At 47.8% G+C, this 26,643-nt stretch overlaps 1 protein-coding gene across 10 annotated transcripts in view; it reads left to right on the forward strand.

Moving 5' to 3' along the window:
- ATXN7L1 (ataxin 7 like 1) overlaps window positions 1–26,643 on the forward strand; it is a 243,690-nt gene that overhangs the window by 73,038 nt on the left and 144,009 nt on the right. For all 10 annotated transcript variants that reach the window (XR_003795185.1, XM_029233303.1, XM_029233302.1 and 7 more), the window contains one exon: window positions 12,505–12,609. Coding sequence is in view for 9 of the 10 variants with exons in the window: in XM_029233303.1 (XP_029089136.1) it covers window positions 12,505–12,609 (105 nt within the window). In the remaining variant the exon portion in view is untranslated. The remainder of the gene's footprint in view (window positions 1–12,504; window positions 12,610–26,643) is intronic.

A 26,643-nucleotide genomic window follows, 5' to 3' on the forward strand; every position in this document is an offset into this window, starting at 1 on the left:
GGTAGACGTGCCGGGCCCCGCCAGTCCATTTCTCAATTAATCTGTAAACAGTGACGGAAGGCCCAATAGGAAGTGCTGCTTTCATCGTTGCTCTGGTTTTAGCAGGGCTGTGAAAGCCCTCAGTGCACATGGTTTGAATCCGGCAGACAGCCGGGGACCCCCGGCCCGCCCCTTCGCCCCGGGCTCTTAATGTTGTTTTCCTCAAGATGGAATGAAAGCCTCCGGGCCCATGCATCTCAAGAAGCAAGATGGCAGACAGAGGTGTGCCTCAGAGCAGCCTTTTTTTTTTTTTTTTTTTTTTTGTGGTACGCGGGCCTCTCACTGTTGTGGCCTCTCCCGTTGTGGAGCACAGGCTCCGGACACGCAGGCTCAGCGGCCATGGCTCATGGGCCCAGCCGCTCTGCGGCATGTGGGATCTTCCCGGACCGGGGCACGAACCCGTGTCCCCTGCATCGGCAGGCGGACTCCCAACCACTGTGCCACCAGGGAAGCCCAGAGCAGCCTTTTTTGAAGCCTACAGTCTATTCAGATTTCAGAGAGAAGGCTAAATTCAAGGAGGACTTCGATTCAGACACCCGCTTGGCTCCTGCCATGTGAGTGGAACAGACAGGGCTGTGCGTGTGGCTCTCTCATGCAGTTCACAGTGCAGCTCCTGAAAACCAGCTGATGGTTTTTGCTATTGTCTAGGTTCTTTTTTTTTCCCTTCTTTTTAAAATTTTTATTTATTTTTGTAAAGCCATGTCTCAGCCTTGTCACCCAAAAATGTAGCATTTGTAGCAATAAAACAGGCTGAGACTAAGTTAAGTCCACCTCAGAACCACAGTACTCAAAACCATAGTGCTTCCTAAGATAGGAAGAGAGATGACAGAGATAAAAAGATCGAGATTAGAGATAGATATGATAGATAAGACACACAGGTAGATGAGACAAGAGACAAACAGAGAGATAGGGATAGAATAGATATGATAGATCAAGGTAGATGCTTTTTTTAATTTAATTTTTATTTTGTGTTGGGGTATAGTTGATTTACCATTTTGTTTCAAGTGTACAGCAAAGTGAATCTGTTACACATATACATATATCCATTCTTTTTCAGATTCTTTTCTCATATAGGTTATTATAGAATATTGGGTAGAGTTCCCTGTGCTATGCAGTAGGTCCTTGTTGTCAAGATAGGTGATTGATAGAGATGATAGAGATAGATGCTATCGTCTATATAGGTATTATCTCTATAGATAGAGAGATAGCCAGCCCTCACTTACTCTTCTTAAGAATAAACCACGGGCTTCCCTGGTGGCGCAGTGGTTGAGGGTCCGCCTGCCGATGCAGGGGACACGGGTTCGTGCCCCTGTCCGGGAAGATCCCACATGCCGCAGAGCAGCTGGGCCCGTGAGCTATGGCCGCTGAGCCTGCGCGTCCGGAGCCTGTGCTCCGCAACGGGAGAGGCCACAACAGTGAGAGGCCCGTGTACCGCAACAACAACAAAAAAAGAAAAAACCACTCAGATTTTATGCTCTGTTTATCTTTTATCTATTTATTCTATTTATCTATTTATCTTGACAAAGGGGATTTCCTTTGTAACATGGGTGTGGCGTCCTCCCCTCTTCCTCACCCATTCTTCTCCTGTTCGCTCCCTAATGGACCAGTCACTGTAACTGAGGAGCTGCAAGGGAACTAAGGGACCAGTTAGTCTATCCTCCAGACTCAGCTTGCCACAAGAAAGTGGACCATCTCATATGAAAAGAGATGTTTTCATTGATTTCCCTTGACCCATTTAAGTTGTTCTCAATAGCACCGTTCTGTTCAGTCTGGAAATTCTCTTTGACCAAACCCACTGCCTTGTTCCCTGAAATATGGCACTTACCTCCACGTCACAGAGGTCTCTCTTGGGTGGAGGTGGAAAGAGGAAAGGCATCACAGACTGTGCCCGGGGACCCAACCTGGACCCTGGAGATGCCCCTGGATGGAGGTGGGAGGAGTCACCCCCAAATCAGCTGGAAACTGGCCTCACATAGACAAGCTCTTAAACTTCTCTGACCAGGGAGGCTCAGGGGAGGAAAAGCCTGTTCCAAAGAAACAAAGCAAAGCCCACTGAGGAAGCACTGTGGAAAAATGCCCAGGGAGGCCTCCTGGGTTTATGAAAACAAATATTATCTCAACTATAGTTCTCAGGTGGATGGTAATGCAGACATAAAGATTTAAGTGAGCATTTAAGCTTCTAAGTGACCCAGGCAGGAAAGCCTGGGAAGGGAGGGAGCCTGTGATGACGTGTGACCTTTCCAAAGCATCGTAGACCCCTCCACTTGTCTACTCTTCTAAGTGTCACAAGGCAGGAAAGCCAGGAAGGGACTAGAACTTTCCCTAATATGTTGATGCTTCTCTTCTCTCTCTAACTGAATCAGAGTGAACTAAACAGTCTGTACTTCCAGGCCCTTGTTGAACGTGCTGTACCCATCCTGTCCCCTACACAGAATTTCTCCCTGGCGGGGCCAGAGCACAAGGGCCAACTTGGTGAGGGGCAAACGGGGGTGTCCTGTCCACGCAGCTCATCTCTAAGCCCAAGCAACCTTTGCCGTAAGAAGTGCTTTAGCCAGGTTACCTCCTCAGCACTCAGCATCCCGCCGAAGTGCTTACGTGTTCCTCATCTGTCCTGCCGGCCAGAGGTGGGGATGTCAGGCCAGAAGCCACCAGCCCGCCAGGCTGGAATGATGGACAGGGATGTGTCTGCTGGACAGGGGAGGAGCCGAGGTGTCCCTGCAGGTGCTTGAGAGAGAGAGCCGGGGCTGGGTTGACACCCCAGCAATAGTTTTAGGGGCAGTTTGTTGGCATTGTTGCCTAAGCCAGACATAGGCAAAGGGGAGCCCTTTACAGAATGGTTCTCTTGGCTACCAGGGTCATCACTGCCCAGCAGCCGGTCAGATCCTCTGTCGGGTTGGGCTGAGATGCCTCAGTGTGCCTTGGGCTCAGCCTGGCTGCTATGCTGGTCCAGAGCTGAAACAGGAAGGGGTGGGAGGAGTCTGGATCTTCCAGGCCCTGCATCACCCACCGTCCTGATGTACAAGACCCATTGCAGCCGCAGGGTGAGGAAGTAGAAAATGGGACCAGAGGGAGTATCCAGGAAGCCCCCCTAAGCCCACCCCAAGCACTGGCTCTGGGTCGGGTGGGGCGGGGGGTGGGAGTAGCATGTTTGCCGGGGAGGAAGGAGCCAGCCTTCACGAGCCTGGCATGCTGGGGTCAGGAATCCAACACGGGTGCGCGACAGTGGCTGCCCGCGCACACCTCCTTCGTAGCTTCATGTAGCGCTTGTCTTCCAAGGAGCTCCCACCCAGAATGAACAGACAGATATAATCATTGACCTTGTGATCTTAGTTAGCAACATAGATATTAGGGCAATTTATTGTCATCTACAACTTGCCCCTTTAACAGAAGAGAAAATGAAGGAATGTGGGAAATAAATCAACTTCTTGGGAACTTCGGCCTAGTTAGCTTATTAACATCTATTAAGGGGCCACCATGCGCCAGACTGATTGGCTGTGGACATGTTAAGGGTATTAAGTCATGACTCCTGTCTTCAGGAAGATCCCAGTGTGGTGAGAGGGGTGTAAACCGGTGACTCCAGTGCAGCCCTAAGAAAGCTCTCGTCACAAAGCCGAGGGTGGGCAGGGAGGGAGGGGAGGAAGGAGATCCCACCTCCTCTCTGGGCTTCTGAAAAGGAGGCTTCCCAGAGGGTTGACTGGTGAGTTGGGGAGGCAGAAGGTCATAGATAATAACATGCTGTATTTTTTACATCCTTCCCGTGTGCAGCCCCTTCACAAACGTGTCGTTTCATCCCAGATGAGAAAACAGAAGCTTAGAGGGGGTTATGGTGCCAACGGACAGAGGCAGGATTTGAACTCGAGGCTGCCTGAGTCCAGAGCCCAGCTCTCAGGCGCTGCATTTTTCAAGGCCCACCTGTCATAGTTTTTGTTCTCAACTCAGGGCTCCGATCACCTCCGGGTCTAGCCGTCCCAGTCTCTCTTCCTTCCTTGTGCTGCGGGGTGTGAGAGGGGGAGAGGCTGGTGACCACATTTTGTTCTTTTTGAATTTTCCTTGAGGGGAGTTCAACATTCTGCTAGGGGAATGGGAGGTGTCAGGTCTGAGGTCATTGCTTTGAAGACCCCAAATTATTTTGTTCTGTGACTTTAAGGGGAGTTGAGGGACACATAGAATCACGCCATCAGAGCAAAGGAGAAAGGTCCCCCCCACCCTGCCTCATGCTTTCCATTTGACATAAGTGATTAAAATAGAGCTGAAAATTCCACTAGAAGAGAGAAAAGATACATTAATAAAAACTGTATAATGAGTGTATTAAGATTAATGGGAGAAAGGAAGGCCTTTAGGACCAGCCTCTCCCAGTGTGAAAGGTGCTTCTACTGAGTGGCAGCCGTGTCCGGATGTGAATCCATGCTTGGAGGCAGCCATGTGTGTCCTTGAACCACGGTTACTGTTTTTCTCAGTAATCTCCTGTCTGAGTTTATGTAAGTGGAAGCCCTCACATCAAAGCCACTGCCTGCCCAGCTCATCCCTTTGGTAGTTTTCCAAGGAAGTCCAGTGGCACCCGCTCTCCAGCCATCATCACAGGGTTGTCACATCCGTAGGTCCCACCAAGGTCTGTGGATCTGTTACCCACCACGGGCAGAGGCTCACGTTTACCTTCCTGGAGACGGCTTGGTGTGTTGAAATCACATAATCTCAATGTTTGTCATTACCTTGTTTTTTTAGGGTCCATTCAGAAGGGAAGCCTAATTTTAAAAGTATATGAAACTGTTGTTATACTAGAGGCATATGCTACCTTGACATTTTCATAATTCCTATAGCAACCAGGGTGGTTTCACAACCCCAGAAAAGACTTTGGGGGAAACTTGAGTCTGTTTTCTGGGGCTTTTTTGTTTTTTTTCCAAGAAGCTAACATTCAAATTTGTCTGCTTTGCTGTCTTCCTTTTCCCGCTGCGGGATCTTCTGATCTGTAGTGAGCACAGGCATCACGGATTGCTGATAAGCTGTCCCCCAGCCTTCAAAGCTAGTCTGCTTCTAGCTGCTTCTCTGTGCAGCCTGTGCTTGACTTGGCATTCCCATTTGCAAAGGGAAGGAATCACTCTTCCTTAAGTTTTTCATCTTTCGAGCTCTCACCAGTTGTTTCTTCGTAAATGCCCAAGTCTTGAGCTTTGGAAGGTGTCCAGGGGCAAATGCAAAAGTGCACAAAATCTAGTGTGATCCTGAAGCCACAAAACCAGCTGTCTTCCCATCTTAGAAACGAGTCCTGTACAAATAGCAAATTGGATATGTCACCCTGCCTGTTCCTTTACTTCAGCCGTTTTCTCAAAGTGAATACTGGATATAAAGGAAAGTTAATACGCTCATGACTCTCCTTGTCGGAAGTGTTCCCCTCTGAAAGCTGTTTATAAAATGCTGCTCCCATTCTGCCAATTTCTTTTTCAGTATTGACTTAAGAAGCAGGTTATCAACTACACCAGAAAATCAGAGTTATTATTCTTTTTAAAAAAAATAAATTTATATATTTATTTATTGTTTATTTTTGGCTGCGTTGGGTCTTCGTTGCTGTGCACGGACTCTCTCTAGTTGCAGCGAGCGGAGGCTACTCTTTGTTGTGGTGTGTGGGCTTCTCATCGTCGTGGCTTCTTTTGTTGCGGAGCACGGGCTCTAGGAGCACGGGCTTCAGTAGTTGTGGCACGCGGGCTCAGTAGTTGTGGCTCGCGGGCTCTAGAGCGCAGGCTCAGTAGTTGTGGCGCACGGACTTAGTTGCTCTGTGGCATCTAAGGGATCTTCCCAGACCAGGGCTCGAACCCGTGTCCCCTGCATTGGCAGGCAGATTCTTAACCACTGCGCCACCAGGGAAGTCCCACAGAGTTATTATTTTACCTTCGTAGGAACCATTCTGGTGTCCTAAACTTTCTCTTCTTCCACCCCAGCTGGGTTCTGTCCCCTCCATCCGTCCTCTGCCATCTGAGAGAGGAGAGGGGCAGAGGGATGTGGGAGGGAGGCGTTCAGGGCAGTTGAAGCTGTGAGAGCCAGACTAGCCCTGTGGGAACCTAAGTGCTATGGGGAGGCAGGCCTAGGATGCCAGACGAAGTCGATAACATGAATGCCATTAACGACTGACTCTGCTGCCGGTGAGACTTCCACCAGAAGTAAAGGAAGAGAAGAAGTAAAGAACTGCCTGCTTTAAACAGAGGCACTGAGAATAGCCTGTGTGTGATCCATGTATGAGCAGCATTAATTTAATACTCTGAGCCTAATGTGTGAATAATCTCCATGAATAGCCCTTAAAGAGTAAGCATTAAGTTGACAGACGTTGAAGAGAACTTCATTCTCCACTCCAACATCCCCACTCCCCCTCCCCCAGGACCATTCTCACCACCAGAGCTGGACAAGTGGCAGCTTGTTGTGCTCATTTGATACAGAAAGTGATCAATATGTTCACCTGGCTCTGTTGTGCGTATGTTTCGGGGTTAATGATCAATATCATTACTATAATTTTATATTAACATAATGATTTCCTCCCAAGTGCACAGAAGCCTTTCTGCATCCAGTGTGGTAGATGACAGATATAATTTTCTCCATTTCTAGAACTAAGTAAATTGATCCAGGGAGGAGTGATGGTGGGTGCTAGTCAGTGGTGTGCTGGTAAATATTTTCACAGCTAGCTCTCCAAGGGAAGCAGCCCTGGTTTGTAGTGGATGCTGATCACCATGGTGTAAATACTCCCACCTTGGCTGATTCAGGCCACCGACATGCCTCACTGAATGCAGAGTTAGGAAGAGATACAATCAGCTCCTGTGAGCTGGCACGGCACTCTCCAGAATATAATTGGCACAAATTCATGGCTTCAGACACCCAGGTGACTCCTAAGGACCAGCTCCAACCTCTGTAAATGCCCAGTTAACTCTCAGGCTCAGCTCAGCCTCTAACTCAGTGGATTGCCTTGAAGAGTGTTTTCCACACTTTGAGTTGTGACCCATTAAAGGGTCAAGAAGTTAATTTCAGGATCTTAGTGAGCTGGGCTTCCCTGGTGGCACAGTGGTTAAGAATCCGCCTGCCAACGCAGGGGACACAGGTTCAAGCCCTAGTCTGGGAAGATCCCACACGCCGCAGAGCAACGAAGCCCGTGCGCCACAACTACTGAGCCTGCGCTCCAGAGCCCGTGCTCTGCAACAAGAGAAGCCACCGCAATGAGAAGCCCGCGCACCGTGGCGAAGAGTAGCCGCAACTAGAGAAAGCCCACACATGGCAACAAAGACCCAACGTGGCCAAAAATAAATAAATAAATAATAATAAAATTTTTAAAAGGATCTCAGTGAGCATTTTTTTCAATGAAATAGAACAGAATAAAATAAAATGAGTAGACCAGAACATATCAGAGTGTAACGTACATGTTCCAATGAGAGATGATGGATAGATGGATGAGTGGATAGATAGGTAGATAGGTAGATACATAGATAGATAGATAAAATAGGTATGTATTTGTGTATAGTGAGTTGGGATTAAAAAGAACAAAAACAAAAAATACTGACCTAGAAGCAAGAGTAGCTCTGTTTCCCCATCTGCAAAATGGAGCTATGGAGCTTGCTCTCACCTTTCCCATAATCAGGCCAGGAGGATGACTAAGGTCACCTCTGTGACAGTGCCATGGTGGTACTATCTGATCTATCTGATCAACAGTTGATTCATTTGCAGGGGCAAAATGGGGCAAAACAGACAGGCGTGGCTTTGTCTGTTTGGGAGATGGATGAACACTGTGATGGGCACAGTCCCATCACCTTTGTGCACGTTTTCTCGGGGCCTGACCACAGCCTAGAGAGTGTCCTCCCAGTGGCCCTCAGCCCTCATCTGTCCACACAGTGCGCGATGGTGTACTTGCACACAGGAAATTCTGCAGGTTGGAGGGAACGCTGAGGTTCCCCGGGAGGCTGGCTGTGAGTGGTTACGCAGGAGAGTCAAAGAATGTGCTGGCTGGAGCAACTCTCCCACTGGAATGAGGACAAGTTAGTTTTGAAAAATAGGGGAGAAGACCTTGTTTAAAGCTTTTTCCACACATTCTTCCGAATCCCTGGAGGAAGAAAATACAAAGCCAGGCAGCTTTTATGAGCCTTCACAGCAACCCCATGAGGCAAGAACTGTGCGCCCCATTTTATGGAAGGGGAAACTGACACTCAGAAAGGTTAGGCACCTGCCCTGAAGTTGCACAGCAAAGGACACTGCGCTCTAAATCCCTCCTTCTGACCCCAGGCCTGTGCAAACGCCAACGGCTCCCTCGGAGCCCGTTAGTCATGCACGGAAGCGTTCCAGACTGGTTTCTTCATCTTTGAAATGAGATCTTGCTCTTATGAAACACGTGGCCTTTTTCTGAGATGGGAGTGTGGGCTGTAGAGTAGGAATCTCATCCTACTTTAAAGATCACTGCCTTGGGATCTCTTACCTTTGTTTCCTTGCCTGGAAAGTGGGATGATAGCAACTTTGTGGGTTAGTTATGAGGATTAACTAAGATAATGTAACGAGATAACAAAGTCTAGAAGGATATATATTAACATGCCAACAGTGGTGGTTATCCCGAGGTGGTGTCATTACAGGTGGTTTCACTTTTCCCTTTCCTTCCCATCTTCGTTCAGTGGTGCACTGGTAAATGTTTAACAACGCGGCTTTCCAAAGAAAAGAGAAGATTTGTAGTGCCCGTTTCCGTGGCATAAATACTCTCACCAGGGCTTCCCTGGTGGCGCAGTGGTTGAGAGTCCGCCTGCCAATGCAGGGGACACGGATTCGTGCCCCGGTCCAGGAAGATCCCACATGCCGCAGAGCGGCTGGGCCCATGAGCCATGGCCGCTGAGCCTGCGCGTCTGGAAGCCTGTGCTCTGCAACGGGAGAGGCCACAACGGTGAGAGGCCCGCGTACCGCCAAAAAAAAAAAAAAAAAAATACTCTCACCAGGGCTGATTTCAAGTTACCACCTTGATCTCACAGAACAAGTTGGGAGACTTGCACAGTTGGCTCTCGAAAGCTGGTACAAGCCCACGTCAACACACCCCTGTTTTAAACTGTGAGCTGCCAGCTCTATTTGGGTGGTAAATTGAGAGAGAGAGAGAGAGAGAGAGAGAGGAAGAATTAATAATAGGATGCCTAGCATGATGCCAGACATAGTAGTTTCCAGTTCTCCCCGGCCTTCCTTCCTCATCCCCAAGCAGACAGCACAGGAACCGAGATGGCCTGGCCCCGTGACGTGGTGGTTCTGAGAAGCCAGGTGCCCTTATCTCACTCCGCATCTGCCAGGCTCTCCCAGAGCCTGGGCAGCCTGTCGAGGAGATTCTAAGGCCTGATCACCAGGGAATAATCAAGTAGGCCAGCAGGTCCTCTCAGTTTCCACAGGAGACACGCTCTGAGCAGACGTGTGCATGGTTGAAACTGCCCTGGAGGAAACCAAGGAGAGTCCCAGTGGAGTGAAGGGCCTAGAGGAGGACACCCCCAGGGTGGCCAGTCTCTGACCAGCTTAACCTTCACGTTCAACTCTCGACCTAGAGGTGCATGTAGGGGGTGGGGTCTACAGGTTCCTGGAGGAATCCTGAAATGGGACAGCAGCTGGAGGCCTGACAGGCCTTGGGCATATCATCAGGCGCGCACGACAAAGGTGCAGAGGTGCGTTCCTCGCCCACAGCTCTCAGCCTCCCATACTCCGCACAGCTTCTGGTGCAGAGTAGGTGCTCATGAAAATTTTGTGAATGCGCTTTTTTGTTTTTTTAATTAATGCATTTCTTTCATGCCTTTATAGCCTGATCTATTGCAGAAAGGCTGGAAGGCAGTTCAGGAAATGCTGTTGAATAAATAAATGTCTTAGCCCTTGCCAGTTCCTGGTTTCACATGTTCCTGGATAGAAAATGTGACTAAATCTAAATGAGATGCAAAGTGTTAATAAAGATTGCCAGTGATTTTTTTTTTTTAATTTCTTCTGGCTTTTCTGTATTTTTCATATGTATCCTCAAAGAACATGGATCACTTTTGTTATTAAAAAAAAAAGACTATATATTATAAAAATAATCTGTAAATAAAATGTAAAGCGGGAGTGGTGTCAGCGATGTGGGACCGGGTGCATCCTCTGTGCGCTGGGAGGCTCTGAAGCAAGGGCCCCGGACATGCTGGGTGGGCCCGGCCTGGGCCTCCCCACGCCGCAGGCCTTTGTAACAGCTGGGTTCTCTCTCAGGCCTCCTCTTTCCACAGGCCTCCGCCTACCAGGCACTGACTAATAACGCTCCCCTCCGGTAATGTCTTAGTCAGAGTGGAAACAGAGGCGAGTCCTAGAGGGGAAATGATGGGCTGCGACCAGAGCCACAGATGATGCAGAGGCTCAGTGCGCCTGTGCCCCGGTCTGGTCCGCATCCCGCCGCAGGTGTGCGTGTTCCTCGCACGTGGAGGGGACCCAGCAATGGGGGCCCTTCTCACCCTTCCAGTCCAGCCTCCTCTGGGGTGGGGGTCTTGGCTCCCGGCCGCGTGACAAGTGGGTCGGTTCCATTTCCCTCTAAGCATCGGGGCTGCACTGGAAGCCTCTGTTGGTTTATAAATGAGCCGTGCCTGAATCAGAAGGAACTTGGCTTCCCTGTGGCCTCGCCCTGCAGCTGGGAGAACCATCGTGCGCCCGGTGGTTTTCAGTAAAGACACAGGTTGAGTCTAAAAAACGAGGGCATGGGGGGGGGGGGGGGGGGGGGGGGAGAGGAAGCTCAGCTCTGTGACGCAAAGACTTTCATGCAGAACGTGTCTTTTATTTCCTCTGTCCGCCCTGCTCTCAGTGGCCCTGGAGCCAGGCAGCTAAGGAGAGGCCGGCAGAGTGCCCCCCACCCCACGGTGGGCGAGGAGGTATGACCACCGAATCCTCCAAGCTGACCCCCTGCACACACACAGCTTTCCTGAGACATAATTCACATACACAATTCACCCGTGTAAAGCATGCTGTCCAGTGGTTTGTAGTGTGTTCACGGCGTTGTGCAGCCATCACCACTATCAATCTTAGAACATTATTATCACCCCCAAAGAAACCCGTAGCCTTTAGCAGCTGTCCGACAGTTCCCTCCAGGGCCCCCCGCCCCGCCCAAGGCAAGCACTCATCTGCTTTCTGTCTCTCTAGTTTTGCCTGTTCTGGACAGTTCATATAAATGCAATCATATAGTACGCGGGCTTTGGCGACTGGCTCCTTTCACTTAGCATATGTTTCCAAGGTTCATCCATGTTGTAGCAGGTATCAGTACTTCACTCCTTTTTATGGCCAAATAATATCCCATTGTATGGATATATCACATTTCATTTATTTGTTCGGCAGTTGATGGGTACCTGGGTTGCTTCCACCCTTGGACTGTTATGAATAATGCTACAGTGAACATGCGTGGGCAGGTTTTTGTGTGGACCTATGTGATTGTGTCTCGCAGGCCACATAACTGATCTTCTAACAGCGTCCATCTGACTCTGTCACTTCTTTGCTTAAAAACCTTCAGTAGCTTCCCACTGATCTTAAAGTCAGGTTCAGAATCTCTACCTTGGTCCACAAGGCTTACACCTTCTGGGCTCCCCCCGTGTTCTGTTCCAGCCAAGAGGTTCTGCTGACACACAGAATCTCCTTCCTCGGCAGACCTGGAACTTTCCTCTCCCTCCCCTGGCCTTTTCTCTCTCTAACCCCTCCTCAGGGAAGCCTCTCCAATGCCTCAGACAAGGTTAGGTCTACCTGCCACACACTCTCATGGGACCCTGTACATCTCCTCCTTAGGAGGTACCACTGTTACAACCAAGTGATGACTTGTGTGATTCAGTTAATTCTTCTCTTTTCTGCTCCAGCAGAGCAGGGCATTCGTTCTTGTTCACCAGTTATCCCTGGAACCCAGCATGGTCGGTACCCGGCACACTTAGGCACTCGGTAAATCTTTGCCACATAAAGAATGGGTAATGATGGTGGCCGACAAGCCACTTGTCTGGACATTTCCTTTTACCCTGGAGTCTCCCACAGGTGATGGGGAACCCAGGCAGCTGCCGAGACCAGGATGACTCCTCTGTCTCTCCGGGCTTTCTCGCCCCATCACTCACCTGGGAGGGCTCTGCCCACGCTGAAATGGGTTTGGAGGAGCTCCCCCATCCTAAAATGACTAGAGCCTCGTTGGGTCCCAGCTAACCCAAGGGCCCTCTTTCAGAACAGGGTCACTCCCCATAGCATGTGATTCCAGGCAGCCCAACCTCGCTGACCAAACCAACAGGGGTAGCCGTCTGTTTGCAAGGAAAATAAGGAGGGGTTCTCTGAGGCACGGGCTTCCCTGAGAGTAGGGAGCTGCATTAGGAGAAACTGCTTTCCCTTTCGTAAAGATGATTGCTTTCTGCACGTCTTGTTTGAAAAACTGTCCTCGAGGAAATGCCAAGAAGAAACCGTCCACCTTCTGAGACTTGGTTGCTTTTTCAAAACAACCTGTTTTCCTTTCCCCCACAGATATGCACTTGTTTGGCCACTACCCAGCACACGACGACTTCTACCTCGTGGTGTGCAGTGCCTGTAACCAGGTCGTCAAGCCGCAGGTCTTCCAGTCCCACTGCGGTAAGTGGACTCCTGCACCGGCCAGTGTCCGACATCAGGGAGGAACCGTCCCCTGTGGTCTGGCCCTGGGTCTGTCTTAGCCCAAGGCCATGGGTGAATTCCTCCTGGGGCTCTACCTCTGCTCCCAGGCTGCCTATCTTAGAAGCTGCAGTCCTTCTGCCCACACACTCAGTCCTGCCGAGACACCAGAGAGAAAGCCTCTCATTGTTTAGGTAGATGGGCGGTGGCCTCTGCAGATGACGAAGGGGAGGGGCAGCGGTGGCTTGAGCAGTCCCTCCTGCAGCCTCGCAACCTGACATTGGGTCCCCCTGAGAGAGGGCACGGCGGAGTCTCCCTGTATGGACACACAGGAGGGTTGGGTCCCGTGTGGGACCACTGGGCTGCTGCCCCCCGAGAAATGCATGTAGCAAAGCCACAGGTTCAGCTTCTCCTCTTCCAAGAATCATCCTTGTTAAAAAAAAAAAGCCAGGCCTGTTTGGGAACTCACTTTCCCTTTGTATCTTTACATCCTTGAAGTGAGAAATTCCCTTCAGCTGTTCCACAGCAAATGCTGGTCTCCTTCAGTGCAGGTGCTGTGTGGACTTACAACAGATAACCTCCACGAGGCTGCTCCCCTATAGCAAACAAACAGCTAGTGATCTGAGACAGGAAGTGACTTAACCTCTCTGAGTGGAGGTTTCCTGTCTTCACACGGGGTGTTGGACCAGCCAATTTCCAAAGTTGTCATATGCTCTGAGTTCCAGAGCAGTAGTTCCCAGTCTTTTGGTTTAAACTCTCCTCTTTTTTTGTTGAACGTAAAATCCAAATGCCCTTCTTTACTGTTAAATTTCAAAGCACATTAAATATTGTGCCTAAAAAAAAAAAAAATCAAAGCAATTATAATATCAAACACGCTTTTGCAAATTACACGCTTCCCCTTTCTCACACTCAGGATTTCTTATTTTACCCCAGCCCTGAAGTTATCACCATTCTGTAATAAACAGGTATAAAATAAAAGGAGATGGGCTTATCTAAGCTCTCTAGTAAATGTATTTGGGACTATAGAATAGTCATATATATCCTAATATCACTTATGAATATGTATATACGTCATTTACATAGCTGCATATATATGTATAACCTGCGTCTGTGTGTAAACTCTAGGTGTGTTTTGTGTTTATAATACATAGAGAATCCAGGCTTCTGAGACTCTCTGACCTGCACAGGCATAGAGGCTCCTAGAAAGTGCCGTACAAAGAGCTCTGTTGAGAGGCCAGGTCTCCTGCCCCTCCTGGCAGCCAGCTCTGTGACTTGGGGCTACTTGCTAAATGTCTCAGTGTTTGGTTTCCTCGTTTCTTCCACAAGAGGTGACTTCCGCAGGCGCTTCCAGCTCTAACATTTTCGTTTCTGGCAGAATGAGCATGACACAGGAGCAAGTCGTGCGCTGGGCACGAGCTGATTTTCTTGCTTGAGGCTCTGTAGCAAATGACCCTTCCTTCTCCCCGGAGGAGAGAAAAGGTCAAGCCTCTCCCAGGGAGGCTGTCAGAGGCCTGGCGGTGGTGCTACCAGCTGGGGTGACAGGAGAGGGAGTCAAGAGCAGAGCAGTGGCAGGAAGATCCCACCCAACTGCTGGGTCAGGGGGTGACTGTGGAAGCTCCGTGGCCCCTGCTTCTGTTTGTCTCATGAAGATGCCAACCAAAAGGGATCATCATTCATTCATTCACGGGATGTGCTGCTGTTCTGGGCACTGGGGCACAGCAGTGAACAAGACAGACAGAAATCCCATAAGCCGTCACAACCTCCTCTGGGAACTTAATTCGCTGGCAGGGTCTCTGACGGCAAGAACCTAAAAGGGACCTGGGACCCCACTGTGCCCTGCAGAATTCCGCCCAAGGCAAGGCCTCATCTAGCCAGCGAAGGAGGCCTCTGGGGCTCGGCCGGGCTGAGACACGTGCCTCCCTCTGTCCTAGGCCTTTTGGTGCCAGAGCAAGTTGAGCTTAGGGGGAGAGCCAGGGGTTTTGTGGCCACCTCCTGAACAGTGGCAGTCAATTAGTTTGGGGGTTTGGGGTCACCGATCTCATCCCCCGAAGCCCCGTCTCCATTGAGCTTCTTGCTGAATCAGCTGACAAGCAGCGATGGGGGCGTGGCCACATCTCAGCAGACGGAGGCCCCTAAGCCTCCCTCGTCTTTCGGGTGCGTGTCCCGCAGATAGGCAGCCCGCATTTATCAAGGGCAGGAGAACACGAGGCAGAGCTCAGAACCAGAGCAACGCTCTGGGAACAGTGAGGATTTCTTAGTTGCCCTAAAAATTCCTCCTATAGTGTCATCGTATTTCCTTTTTTGCTCTTTCACCTCCTATGACCAGCCTCGCTGTAATGAGCAAGTTAACGAGGATGGCACTGTGCTAAGTGCCGGGCACCGTGCTATATGCTTTCTTTATCTTTGAACATGTAATCCTGACCCTCTCAACACCCCCGTGAAGTAGGTACCAGTGTTACCCCCATTTTGAACTTGGGGACGCTCAGGCTTAGGAACACCTTGCCCAGGGTTGCAAAGCTAAGCAGGTGTAAAGCCTGATTCTGAACGCAGGCCGCATCGCTCCAGAGAGAGGGAAGTGCGTGCCTCGCCTGCTTGCCTAGCCATTGTCCCTCACTGCCTCCCAGCGTGGGTCACATGCCCTTCTTGTCCCGGCCCAAACTCAAAGGCCTGACCCACTTGCCTTCCAGGTAACACATCATAGTACAGGGCTTCAGACTCGATCTTGTTAGCAGCAGAGCTTTCTCTCAAACGGAGTCTCATCTGTAGAACCCAAATATGGATATAGATACACAGCAGAGCCAGAGAGGTTGAAATTGGGTTCCCTGGCCTACTCCTGGCCTCTCAACCCGCCAGGGCTCTGCAGAACAGCATCTGAAGTTTTAAAGTGGAGAGAACGTGGGCTTTGGAGGCAGGCAAAGCAGCTCACATGACTCCCTCATTAACTGCGTGATCTCAGGCAGGTAGCCTCCTGTCTCTCCACCTGGTCCATAAGATCGGTGCGCTGCCTGCCTCGGGGGAGTTGTTGGTGCGGAATGACTGGCCAGAGGCGCCTTCCTGCAGGCACACCCAGAGCATGCGTTCATTCCTCTTCTCCCCGTGCTATCTCCCCATGGCCAGCAGCTGGACGCGATTCATCCCTCTTCATATCCATAGGATTCTGTTCTCCAATGCCTCCCACCTTCTGCCGCGCACTTCACTTATCTGTGGACTGTCTCAGCACATCTACCAGCTTCTAGGATCCTCTCGGGACTAGGGATGTACCTTTTCAGCTCTGTATTCCCAGCACCTAGAAATGCGTTCATCCATCACCGGCCGTGGCCCCGGGAAGCAGAGCTGAGGTGCGGTGGGAGGGACACAGCCCAGGGTCCAGCACACCTGGGGCCAGATCCCAGCTTGGCCTCGCCCAGCCCTTAGACCCTGGACTTGTCACCATTTTAAATGACAGGGGACTGGACCTATGTTCTCCTGGAAACTTGCTCGTTCTTAGCACCTGTGATTCAGCTCCTGGTTTTAGGAATCATATATCCAGAGAGATGGATTCATGGCAGCCTTCAAGATTTCAGTGACCTGGTTAAGTTAAATGAAAAAAGGGTGTGTATGTGTGTGTGTGTGTGTGTGTGTGTGTGTGTGTGTGTGTGTGTGTAGGCAGTTGGTTCTGAGGACTTTGGAGGTTGACAAGTAATGTGAAACAGTGAAAGCCATTGTGGAAAAATCATGAATTTTGGAGTCAAACAGACCCAAGTTACTAGCTGTGAGACCTTGGGCTAATTACATGACCTTTCTGAGCCTCCTTTTCCTCTAAAATGAAGGCGATAGTTCCTGCCTTGCAGAGTTACTATGAAGAACAGAGATAAAGTAGTTTCCTGGCACATAGTAAGGAAATAAAGAAAGGGTAGCTATTATTGTCAATAAAGTATGGCTATTTTTTATTAAGTTGAATGTTTCTTATGAAAAATGGGAAAACCAATTCAGTCAAGTGCTTCCTGCCTTCGTTTCTCTCCCTGTCTCGGGGGATGTGTGCGCAGAGGTCAGCCTGCGGACTCTGGCCTGTGATTCGTCTTCGGCTTCCCACACTCTTGAGGCAGGACTTGTTGGCCTGAAGATGGTTACATTGCCAGGAGTTCTGAGGATCTGCCTTTTATGAATATGGTTTACATTCACATGCGGCCCCAGTGTCAGCTCCTTTGGAAACACCATGAGGCTCCCAGTGTCTCTCTGGGGTCCCTGCCGAGGTCCATCTGGCCTTGGCCGCCTCCCCGTATGGGGGTCACGTGAAGCCCCGCTCCCAGCACTGTCTGCTTTCCTGTTGCTCCTGACTTTGTGCCCCAAGCTGGTGTCCAAGACGTAAAAAGTAGGCATGCCCACTGCTCAGGAGACCCTCTGCTTGACGTAGGGGTAGGGGCTCCCTGCAGGCCATTTTCTGTGCCACCCTATCTGTGTGGGCCCCTTAGGTCTGTTTCCTCTGTACATGGGCCCTTTGGATACTTTTTAAACCTCTACCCAGGAGATCTAGGATTTTGAGGAATTGGTTTGTTTCTAAAGTCGCTTAGGTTAGTTGATGAGGTTATTTAGGCGTAGACAAGGGGAAAACAGAAAAAGCCTTGCCTTGGGCGTCCTGATCCCATTCGGCAGGCATCCCTGTCTCTCGTAGCTGTCCAGCCCAAGTTGTGGCTTGACGCACTGACACGATGTAGGAGCCTCGTGGTTGGGAATAGCCTCCCTGGGGTCAGTCTGCCTAGATTCAAGTCCCAGCTCTTCCACTTATTAGCTGTGTGACCTTGGGCAGGTTACTTTGCCTCTCTGTGCTTCAGTCTCCTTATTCTTAAAATGGGATCGTAGTTTATCTCGTAAGATTGTTGTGATGATTAAAGGAACTCGCACGTGGGAAGTACTTAGCACAGTGGTGGAACAAAGTTTAGTTTAGGAAAAAAAAGAAAGTTAAGCTATTGTTAACCAAGTGATAAGCTACAGAGATTTATAATGAAATCTTTTCCAGAGAATATTCACTTATGATTACCATGGAGTGTGAGGGTGACATCTGTGACTCTTCCTCTTGTGTCGATGCTGTGGGTCCCAACCTCAACCCAGAGAGAGTGGTATTGCCATATCTTCCGAAAAGAATCCTCTGTGTGTGGTGTGTGCATGTGTGTGTGTGTGTGTGTGTGTGTGTGTGTGTGTGGGAGCGGGGGCGGGGGGGGGTCCCATCTGTGTCCACAAGCCTGTATGCAAGCTCAAAACTAGGAGGTGCAAGATACCTGCAATGGAAACATATTTTTATTACTTTTAGTAGTTGCATACGTTTAATCAATTTGAAATATTATAAGTAAAGGGAAGAATAATAAGTAGATCCAAGCTGTGGTGTTGTAATTGGGTTTGGCATTTATGGAGTTGTATGATTTGCCTAAATGAAAGGAGTATGATTTTTTTTCTGTCCTTATCTCCTAATATATTTACATAATGAACTACCATGAAGAAGAGTTTCTCAGCGGCAGCACTGTTACCATTTAGGGCTGGATAATTCTGTTATGGGGGCGTCTTGTGCATTGTAGGATGTCGAACAGCTTCCCTGTATTTTATCCACTGGATGCCAGTAGCAGCCCCCACCCCCAGTCATGACAGCGAAAACTGTCTCCAGGAATTGCCAGTGTCCCCTAGGTGACACAATTGCCCCCAGTTGAAAACCACTGCCATAAAATATAACATCTCCATTTGTCCTATCATATTTTGTGCTTTTCTGTATTTAAGTTTTTCTCCACATTCAAGTGAGTGTGTGTGCACGGGTCATCAGGATAATTTCCCCATCACAGTCATATTCAAAGCATAAAACAAGATATGTTGCAGAAGTCCATAAAGTCTCAGTCCTCCCCACCTGAAAATCAAAAAAGGGGAAAAAATGGCAAAAGAAATAACCCATCCATATACACAGATCCTTCAGAGTTTTTCAGCCACATTTGGTGCTTACCCTCCAAGCAGAGAACTATACAGCCCCACACCCCATCCATCAGACAGAGATAATCGTTGGATGTCACTGCTACTTAAATAATATACATGTTAGAACCAAAGAACCTTGTTGTCACTCAGTAGACAAGAGAGGATTAATTTTTGTCCCTCTCTCTCAGAGAGGGCTTTTTATTCCCTTTTCTGATTATATTTTTGAATGCCCTTCAAGTAGCTATTTTGCATGTTGATGGTGATGCAGTAGAATTTAATGAACTGTGAGCTGAAGCAGAGGGGCTGGGCTGCAAAATAAATGAGTGACAGCAGCTGGCTGCTGGAGGTTGTTACCTCCAGCCCTCCCGTCCACATCCAGATGCCGATGCTGGGTGGGTACCCAGAGCAGCAGAGCCCAGCAGTGCCACACATGGAAGCCTCATTCATGAGGTTCCAAGGTTTCCTGCAATTGTTCTTTTTATTTTGTCTATCTCCGGGTGACCTCTAGTTGAGCAGGAAACAAACCATTTGTGCTTCTGAGCCCTAGAGAAAGTCCGTCCCTCCCAATGCCAGTGCCCCTGGGCTTCCCGGGTATCATCACCGGCTAATTATCCTGCCAGAACTTCCTTTCTGAAAGTGTAGATCGCCACAGAGCAGGGCTGGAGTTTTTGGTCAATTAAGTTGAATTCGTTTGTTGAGATTAAATTTCTGTTGTTGTTATTGTGGGTTGTCTTTTATGAGACTAGATTATTTATACCAGAGACGTATAAAATAATTAAAGTAAATTGGTCTCATCAAACATATTCTTTGTCAAGTCTGACAGTATTAACTAATAAGACTTGGCAAGAACGAGTGAATCTGTGCAAACTTGATTTTGTTAGTGGGATTCTTTTTTAACCTTAATTTGATGCATGGATCCCCGATCCAGAATTAACTCTTGGCTTGATATATCTTTCGGGTTCCTTACGATCAGAAACAATGTCTGCTGTTCTTTCTTCTTATTTCATCTTTCCATTGTCCCTGGTAAAGTGCAGTCATACGAGAGATCCTAAGGAAATCCCTATAATAAGAAGATCCCTAAGGGAAAAAATCACGGACTAACAAATGGTTCTGCCTTAAATCAAGCATCACAACTGAAAGAAACTACAATAAAGTGGGACCACATTTTGCTCCACTTCAAATGTTTGTATTTTGAACTTAGCGCTGCTCTAATTAGAATTAAAGGTGTGTCTAGAACATAACAGGCTGACCTGGTCCCAAACCCTGGCTTTTCTTTTTTCTCTGCTAATGGCAGACAAAAATACCAAAGCCAACAATAAAGCTAATGTACTTATTGAGCACTTATATATGCTAAGATTTTTGTTATTTAATCCTATTGCCACCCTAAGGTGCTGTGGTCATAGTATTCTCATCTCACAGCCAAGGACAGGGAGACTCAGAGGATTTAGGAAATTTCTTCAGAATCAGGCTGATGTAAGTGGCAGAACCAAGGTTCCAATCTATGTCTGACTCTAGATCACTTTAACCACTGTACTGGTTCAATGTTTTGGATCTCAAACTCCCTGCAGCAGTGTAACTACACTTCCATACAGAAAGGTTGTTTTGGTCCCCTGTAGGATGCTGGAGACTAAATGCAGTGCTTGGGGGCACCTGAGCTCCCTGTTTCTTTCTCATCTTTCTAACCTATGCCACTGATCTTGTCTGCTTGTTGGCTTAGGTAAAGAACTTGGGCACAATTTTGAGGGAATTCAGAAAGGAGGAATAAATCAGTTACAGTCCATGTTTTGAGAGCCACAGCATTTGCATAGACCTTTAAATATCAAAAAGTAAAAAGAAGCAAGGTTGCAGAAGAGGTGGAGTGGGTACCACCACCAGTTCTGTCTTTAGCTTCTTGTTCATGTCCAGCAAATGAGCAGATCCATGAGACGCTCCCCCCGTCAAACAGTAGATGGTTTCCTCTAAATTCAATGGAATTCCCTTTTCTTGCATGTTTCTGTAAACCAGGTAAAATTTTACAAGTAAACAAACCAAGCACTTCCCTGGTGGTTCAGTGGTTAAGGGTTAAGACTCCGTGCTTCCACTGTAGGGGGCGCGGGTTCAATCCCTGGTTGGGGGAGCTAAGATCCCACATGCCATGTGGCATGGCCAAAAAAAAAAAAAAAAATAGCATATATAATGGCTCACCTCAAATTTAGAGATAGATTAAGAGGATCTTCATAACTTTAGCATTTTTTTTACTTTAGTATTATTGAATTCATCTTTAATTGAAAAAAAAAACTTATAATCTCATTTAAGCCTGTTTCTTGAAGGCTGAACCTGTTGGATTACATTCTCCAGAGTCACATAGCTTTGATTCATTAATTTATTTTCAAAATATTTATTGAGCACCTACTGTATGCTAGGCATTGTTCTAATGCTGCAGGTGAATGAGACAAATAAGAGTGTGAGTTTCTAGGGCTTCCCTGGTGGCGCAGTGGTTGAGAGTCCGCCTGCCGATGCAGGGGACACGGGTTCGTGCCCCGGTCCGGGAGGATCCCACATGCCGCGGAGCGGCTGGGCCCGTGAGCCATGGCCGCTGAGCCTGTGCTTCCGGAGCCTGTGCTCCGCAACGGGAGAGGCCACGTGAAAGGCCCGCGTACCATGAAAAAAAAAAAAAGAGTGTGGGTTTCTTGAAGCCTGTGTTCTGGTAGGTTAGATAATGTATTGATAAACAATAATGTGATTGAGCTGTAGGTAGAGCACACCAGGTGAGGTGTGTTTGAGGGCTTCAGAGAGGTGGGGGGGACCACTACTGTAGAGCCCAAAGTTCGGGCTTCATTCCAGGTGTGGTGAGAAGACACGGGAGGACCCTGTGTGAGGGAAAGACATCATCTGGTTTGTGTTTTTAGAAGGTCATTCTGGCTGCTTGGAGCCTGGGAGACCTCATAGGGACTGATGTATAGCTGTGAAGGTGGATAACAAAGGATAAACTTGAGATCTGTTTTAGAAATGTAGCTGACAACATTTGCTGGTGGATTGAGGTGGAAAAGGGAGAGGTCAACATTTAGGGTTAGTTAGAAGGGGAATGGCCAGTGACCTGGTAGGAAAAGCAGCAGAAGATGACAACATGGGAGCCAAGAGAAGAAAGTGTTTTGTAGAGCCAGTCAAATGCCAAGCGGTTGAGTGAGAGGAGAAAAGAGAAGAGGTCGCTAGTTGCCACTAAAGGCTGCTGTTGACCTTGACAATAGCCATTTTAATGTCTTTGGATTTTTTTTCCCAAGTACAGATGACTTCATTTTTACATCACTGATAGACCTCTTTTTAGGCTAGCAACACCCTAAGTGTTTTTCTACATTTCTGTTGAGCTCAGCTACCACCCAACTAAATTGTCAGCTGGTCCCTGTGCCCCCTGCATCCCCCCCGTCCTATGGTACCGATCACTGCAGCAGTCACCTGTGAGCACTAGGTACTGAGCTCCCAAGCGCTGAGGCTGTGTCTTTTGCATCCCTGAGTCCCAGCCTGGAGCACATTTCCTGACTTGGGGCACAGACAGGGAGAAAGAAGGACTCTTCCGACCCCAATTCAAGTGCTTTTGGCACTCCCCACTTTACCAAGATTCGCATATATGACAGCCATCGCAAATGCTCGTTTACTTATCCACCCCTGTTGCATGCGCATGCTCACGCACAGACACCCCCCCACCAAGACTAGGAGTTTCAAGGAGCCCTGTCATCGTGCCCACCATTGTGTTCCCTGAGTTAACGCGATAAATGCTGGATCTACAATTGGTGCTCAATACACTTTTTAAAAAATGAATCTTGGAAGAAAGGAGGGAGAAAGTGAGCATGGAAGGAAATTGGCTTCCCAGTTGTGAGTAAGCCACATTCCATGGGTAAGCGAGGACATTCGTTTAGAAGATGTTGCTCCTTCAAAGAGAATGACTGTCTGTGTTCAGGTGCAGTTGGAGAGGTTGATGCAGGGGAACTGTCCTTCCTCACTGAGCACTGGTGAGGCTGCTCCTTTGATCCCTGACCACAGCTGAGTTCTGGAAGGCTGACACTGTAACATGACCCCCGGCTTCTGACTCATCACTGGCTTGTCCTCGCTGTATGGGCTGCTCCCTTCCATTCCTCGGAGCTGTATCAACCGAGAAAAATTAGGGGAACAGCCATCGCTTTATTTAAATGCGAGCGAAGAATGTTGCCAGCACTGATTCAAAAGGTCATATTGGCATTGTCCCTATCCGAAGCAATGAGCAGAACAGGGTTTCCGAAGCAGTGTTCCCTCCCCATAGTAGTGCATCTGTGCTCTGCGAGCTGGAGTTTGGGGGCACACACATGCTTGGGAAAGACCACATGCCAGATTACCCTCTGGAGGTTCTTGGCAGCTATTAGCCCATCAAAGCACTCAGAGGTCTTGCAGTAAAAAACAAAGATGCGCCTCTTTCGATTTGGAGTCCCATCGCTCTGAATTTCAGAGTTCAACCGTGTGCACTGGGTGATGGTGATGATCATGATGATAATAATAATAATGCACTTTTTTGGGTTAATACTGCAGTGCCACATACAAGCCCACTCCTTCATCTGGTGTCCAAGCAGAGAAACAAAGCTCTTTTCCAATCCTGAAGGAGAAACTGGCCATGAAGAGAGCCCACTATCCCCAAACCATATCTACCATACTTTATGAGTGGAAGGGTTTTCAAGGGTGGGCTTGATTATCCATCCTTTTCACCTTGCGCCCTAATGCTAGAGCCCAACTCCCATCCAAACTGCCACTCCACCATCACAATTTTCGTTTTGGAAGAGCATCTGGAATATTCGCTCCGGGAGCTGATTCTGAGTGCTTTGCCTGGGGTCACTGAGAGGTCCCTCCCAAAGTGTCACATATGAGGCACCATGTAGAGGCTCACCTTGGGGCTGGGGGTGGGGTCAGGGAGTCTCTAAAGGTTCCCAGCCCTATTGTTTCTAAAGTCCAAGTGCTTCTTCCCATATCATGTGTATATTTACTATGGCAGGGTTTTTTTTTTCTCTTCTGGAAAAGATGCTGTTAAGTTGATGTGGCCTCTTACCATCGGTGGCATACTGGAATTGAGGAAGTCCTGTAGTGAAGAGCTTGCCCAAGGCCTTTCCTTTGGTCTTTCATGGGGCCAGGCACTACTGAAAAATGAGTGCACATTGGGGAATTGCTGTGTAGGAGATGCGTGGGAAATAAATACATCCAGGGGAAAATGTATATCGAGGGGAGTAAATGATGAAAAAATAAGTAAACAATTTCACTATGATGAATCTTACTTCACGTGGAATGAATAATCATTTTTTTTTCCAGAGAAAGCAACTCTGGTGTTTGTTTTACAAAACTGGAACTATGGATTTCTGTCTAAGGTTTGGTTTCTGACTAACCCTGTTACTTGCTTGTTTATTAGCATCATAGATGCTTTACTTTTCTCTCCCAGGAATTATTTCTTCAAATTCCTGAGGCTTCTCCAGAGATGCATTTTTCTCAGATGAGTATGGCTTCCCTGGTGGGGTGGCTATGATTTTCCACTCATCTCGCTAAGTGGCTGTCCCCACCCCGTAGGTATCCCTCTCAAACAAGCCGCCCCCATCAGGATCCCTGCTGCCCAGTCCCCAGCAGTGAGGTCCCATTAACACCAGCCCCGACTGACCCCTGACTCAGTGACCTGCATGACAGTCAGCTCTAGGGCATCGTCTGATGGCGGCACTCTCTCCAGGTGCGTATGAATTAAGTCACCGGAGCGTTGAAAGAGGAAGGACCTGGACAGCAGCTCTGAAAATTCTTGTGCCACTTTTTCAGCTGCCCGTGTCATGTGCTTACCACTGTGACACTCACCCGAGGGGGTAGTTGGTGGGAAGCCTCTGTGCTGATGACACACCTCTGCCTAGGATACTCTTTGATGGGGGGCAGTGTTGGTGATGTTTGAGAAGGATTGGGAGACCAGTGAGGAGGCCCAGGGCAGGGGGAGTGGTCCCCTGAGAGCTGCCCCAACTCTGTGGCTTGTTTGTGAGCCAGGGAACCACAGGGCTGTTTTGACCACCACAGGTGTCCGTGGCACAGGCAGAAGAGCTCTGGTCCTCTCTTTTATTTTCTTGCTGCTCCATCTCCCCCGCCCCTGCTGGCCCACAGAACTTGCAGACCTATCATCAATGCGATTTGATCAGTATCACCCCATCCTGCATTCTATTCTTTTTAGGTTGTTTGGTGTTTTTCTTTTTAATATCTCTTTCATTATTCAGCCAGCACTGGAATTGTGTTGAACTGGAAGCACAGTCCTGGGGATTTCTCAGGGGGCCTGCTTTCTACCCCAGGGACACATGGACCTATATTTTTCTTGTGTGTCTCCTGTGCAGCATTCCGCAATCATTTTTAAGACGTGCTTGGCCCTGTGAACAAGCAGACAGAGGGTCCCATGTAAATTGTGAACTACAGAATTTGCTCGGTTCCAGGACCCTACTGATTGTAGGATGCCACATCAGTTGAATGGCACCTTTTCCCAGGTGACTAGAGCACTGCTAGGACAGTCTCTGCGTCCAGCCAGTAGTGGCTAGCAGCAAGAGATGGGTATAGTGTGATAGAATAGGGCACAGTCTGGGGAATGAGCCAACCGCAGCTTCTGGTGCTGTACGACTAGGTTGTAGTTAACCCACACACACCCCTTCTTTTCTTCCTGGAGTCAAGTACTTCACCTTCCTTTTGGGTTAGAATTTAGTTCAAAGTACAAAATAATGAAGCTATAATGGCTTGGGGAGTTTCCTGTTTCTGGTGATACCCATGACAAATGTCATATAAATTAACCTGGTCCCATAGCAACTAGGCCACACATAGAAAAAAAAAAAATCACATCATTGCCAATTAGTAATTAAGGAGCATAGTTTTAGTTTCCAAATGTAAAGGGTGGTGACGGGGGGCCTTACTCTTGTTTTATTTTTGACTTCTAGTTTCATTTGTGATGGCCAGGGAAAGTTATGTTACCTGTTTTATAACTTAGGATATCTCCTTTGTGATCATGCTTTTTTCTTTTTAATGTGTCATGTTATTAGAAAACTTGTATAATCTCTCTTTTATGTGCAGGGTTCCATATATTAATTGTTTATTTTGTTATTCAAATCCTATTTATCCTCACCATTTTTGTCTGCTTGGTCTATAGTTTCTGAGAAGGAGTTTTAAGTCTCCTATGATGGTTGTGTGTCAGTCTCTCCTGAAATTCTAACACCTTTTGCAGTACCATTTTCAGGCTGTGCTATTGGATACATGTAAGTTTATGACTCATGTCATTTTAGTGGTGGAGTCTTCGTCCCTATTAATGCTTTTGCCTTAGGTCCTATTTTATCTGATTAACATTGCCACCTAATTTTCTTTTGGTCAATGTGTATTTGCCTTATCTCTTTCCAATCTTTTATTTTCAACCTTTCTGTGTCGTTTTGTTTTAGGTGTCTCTCTTGTAAGTAGTATATAGCTGGCTTTTTTAAAAGTCCAATCTGATAGTGTCTTTTAATAGGTGAGTTTTATCCATTTACATTTATTGTGATTACTTTATATATTTGGACTTATCTCTGTCTTTTAATTTGCATTCTGTGTACCTTGCATTTTATTTGTTTTTGTTCTCCTTTCCTGCCTTCCCTTAAATTAGCAGTTTTCTTAACTGTATTGCCATTTTTCCCTCTGCTAGCTTGGCCACAATAGATTTTATTTTATTTCTTTATCTATCTATTTAAATCTATCTATTTATTTAGTGCATTAAGTTTTTAACATGTATACTGAACAATAATTTTTTCTCATAAAGAATACGGTTGTTCAGGATCTCTGTCTTCTCAAACAACATAGATTTTTACATACATATCCCACTTAAAGTCAACTGGTAATTACAACAAAGAATTGAAATCCTGGCTCAAAACATTGCCATGCGTTCTCAGCCTCCTGATTCCCAAGAGGATTATGATTGATTTACAAAGCATGAACTTTTTGCTAATTCACTCTGTTTTACACCCTGGGGTGTTTTGGGTCATATCTCTAGTTCAGAGTAATACATTCATTCCCAGCTCATAAAAACCTTTCAAGTTCCTGAAAATGTTCTGAAGTAGGATTGGA

This window comes from Monodon monoceros, unplaced genomic scaffold (assembly GCF_005190385.1).
Source record: "Monodon monoceros isolate NGI ecotype Baffin Bay Population unplaced genomic scaffold, NGI_Narwhal_1 Super_Scaffold_2, whole genome shotgun sequence".
Lineage (NCBI taxonomy): Eukaryota > Metazoa > Chordata > Mammalia > Artiodactyla > Monodontidae > Monodon > Monodon monoceros.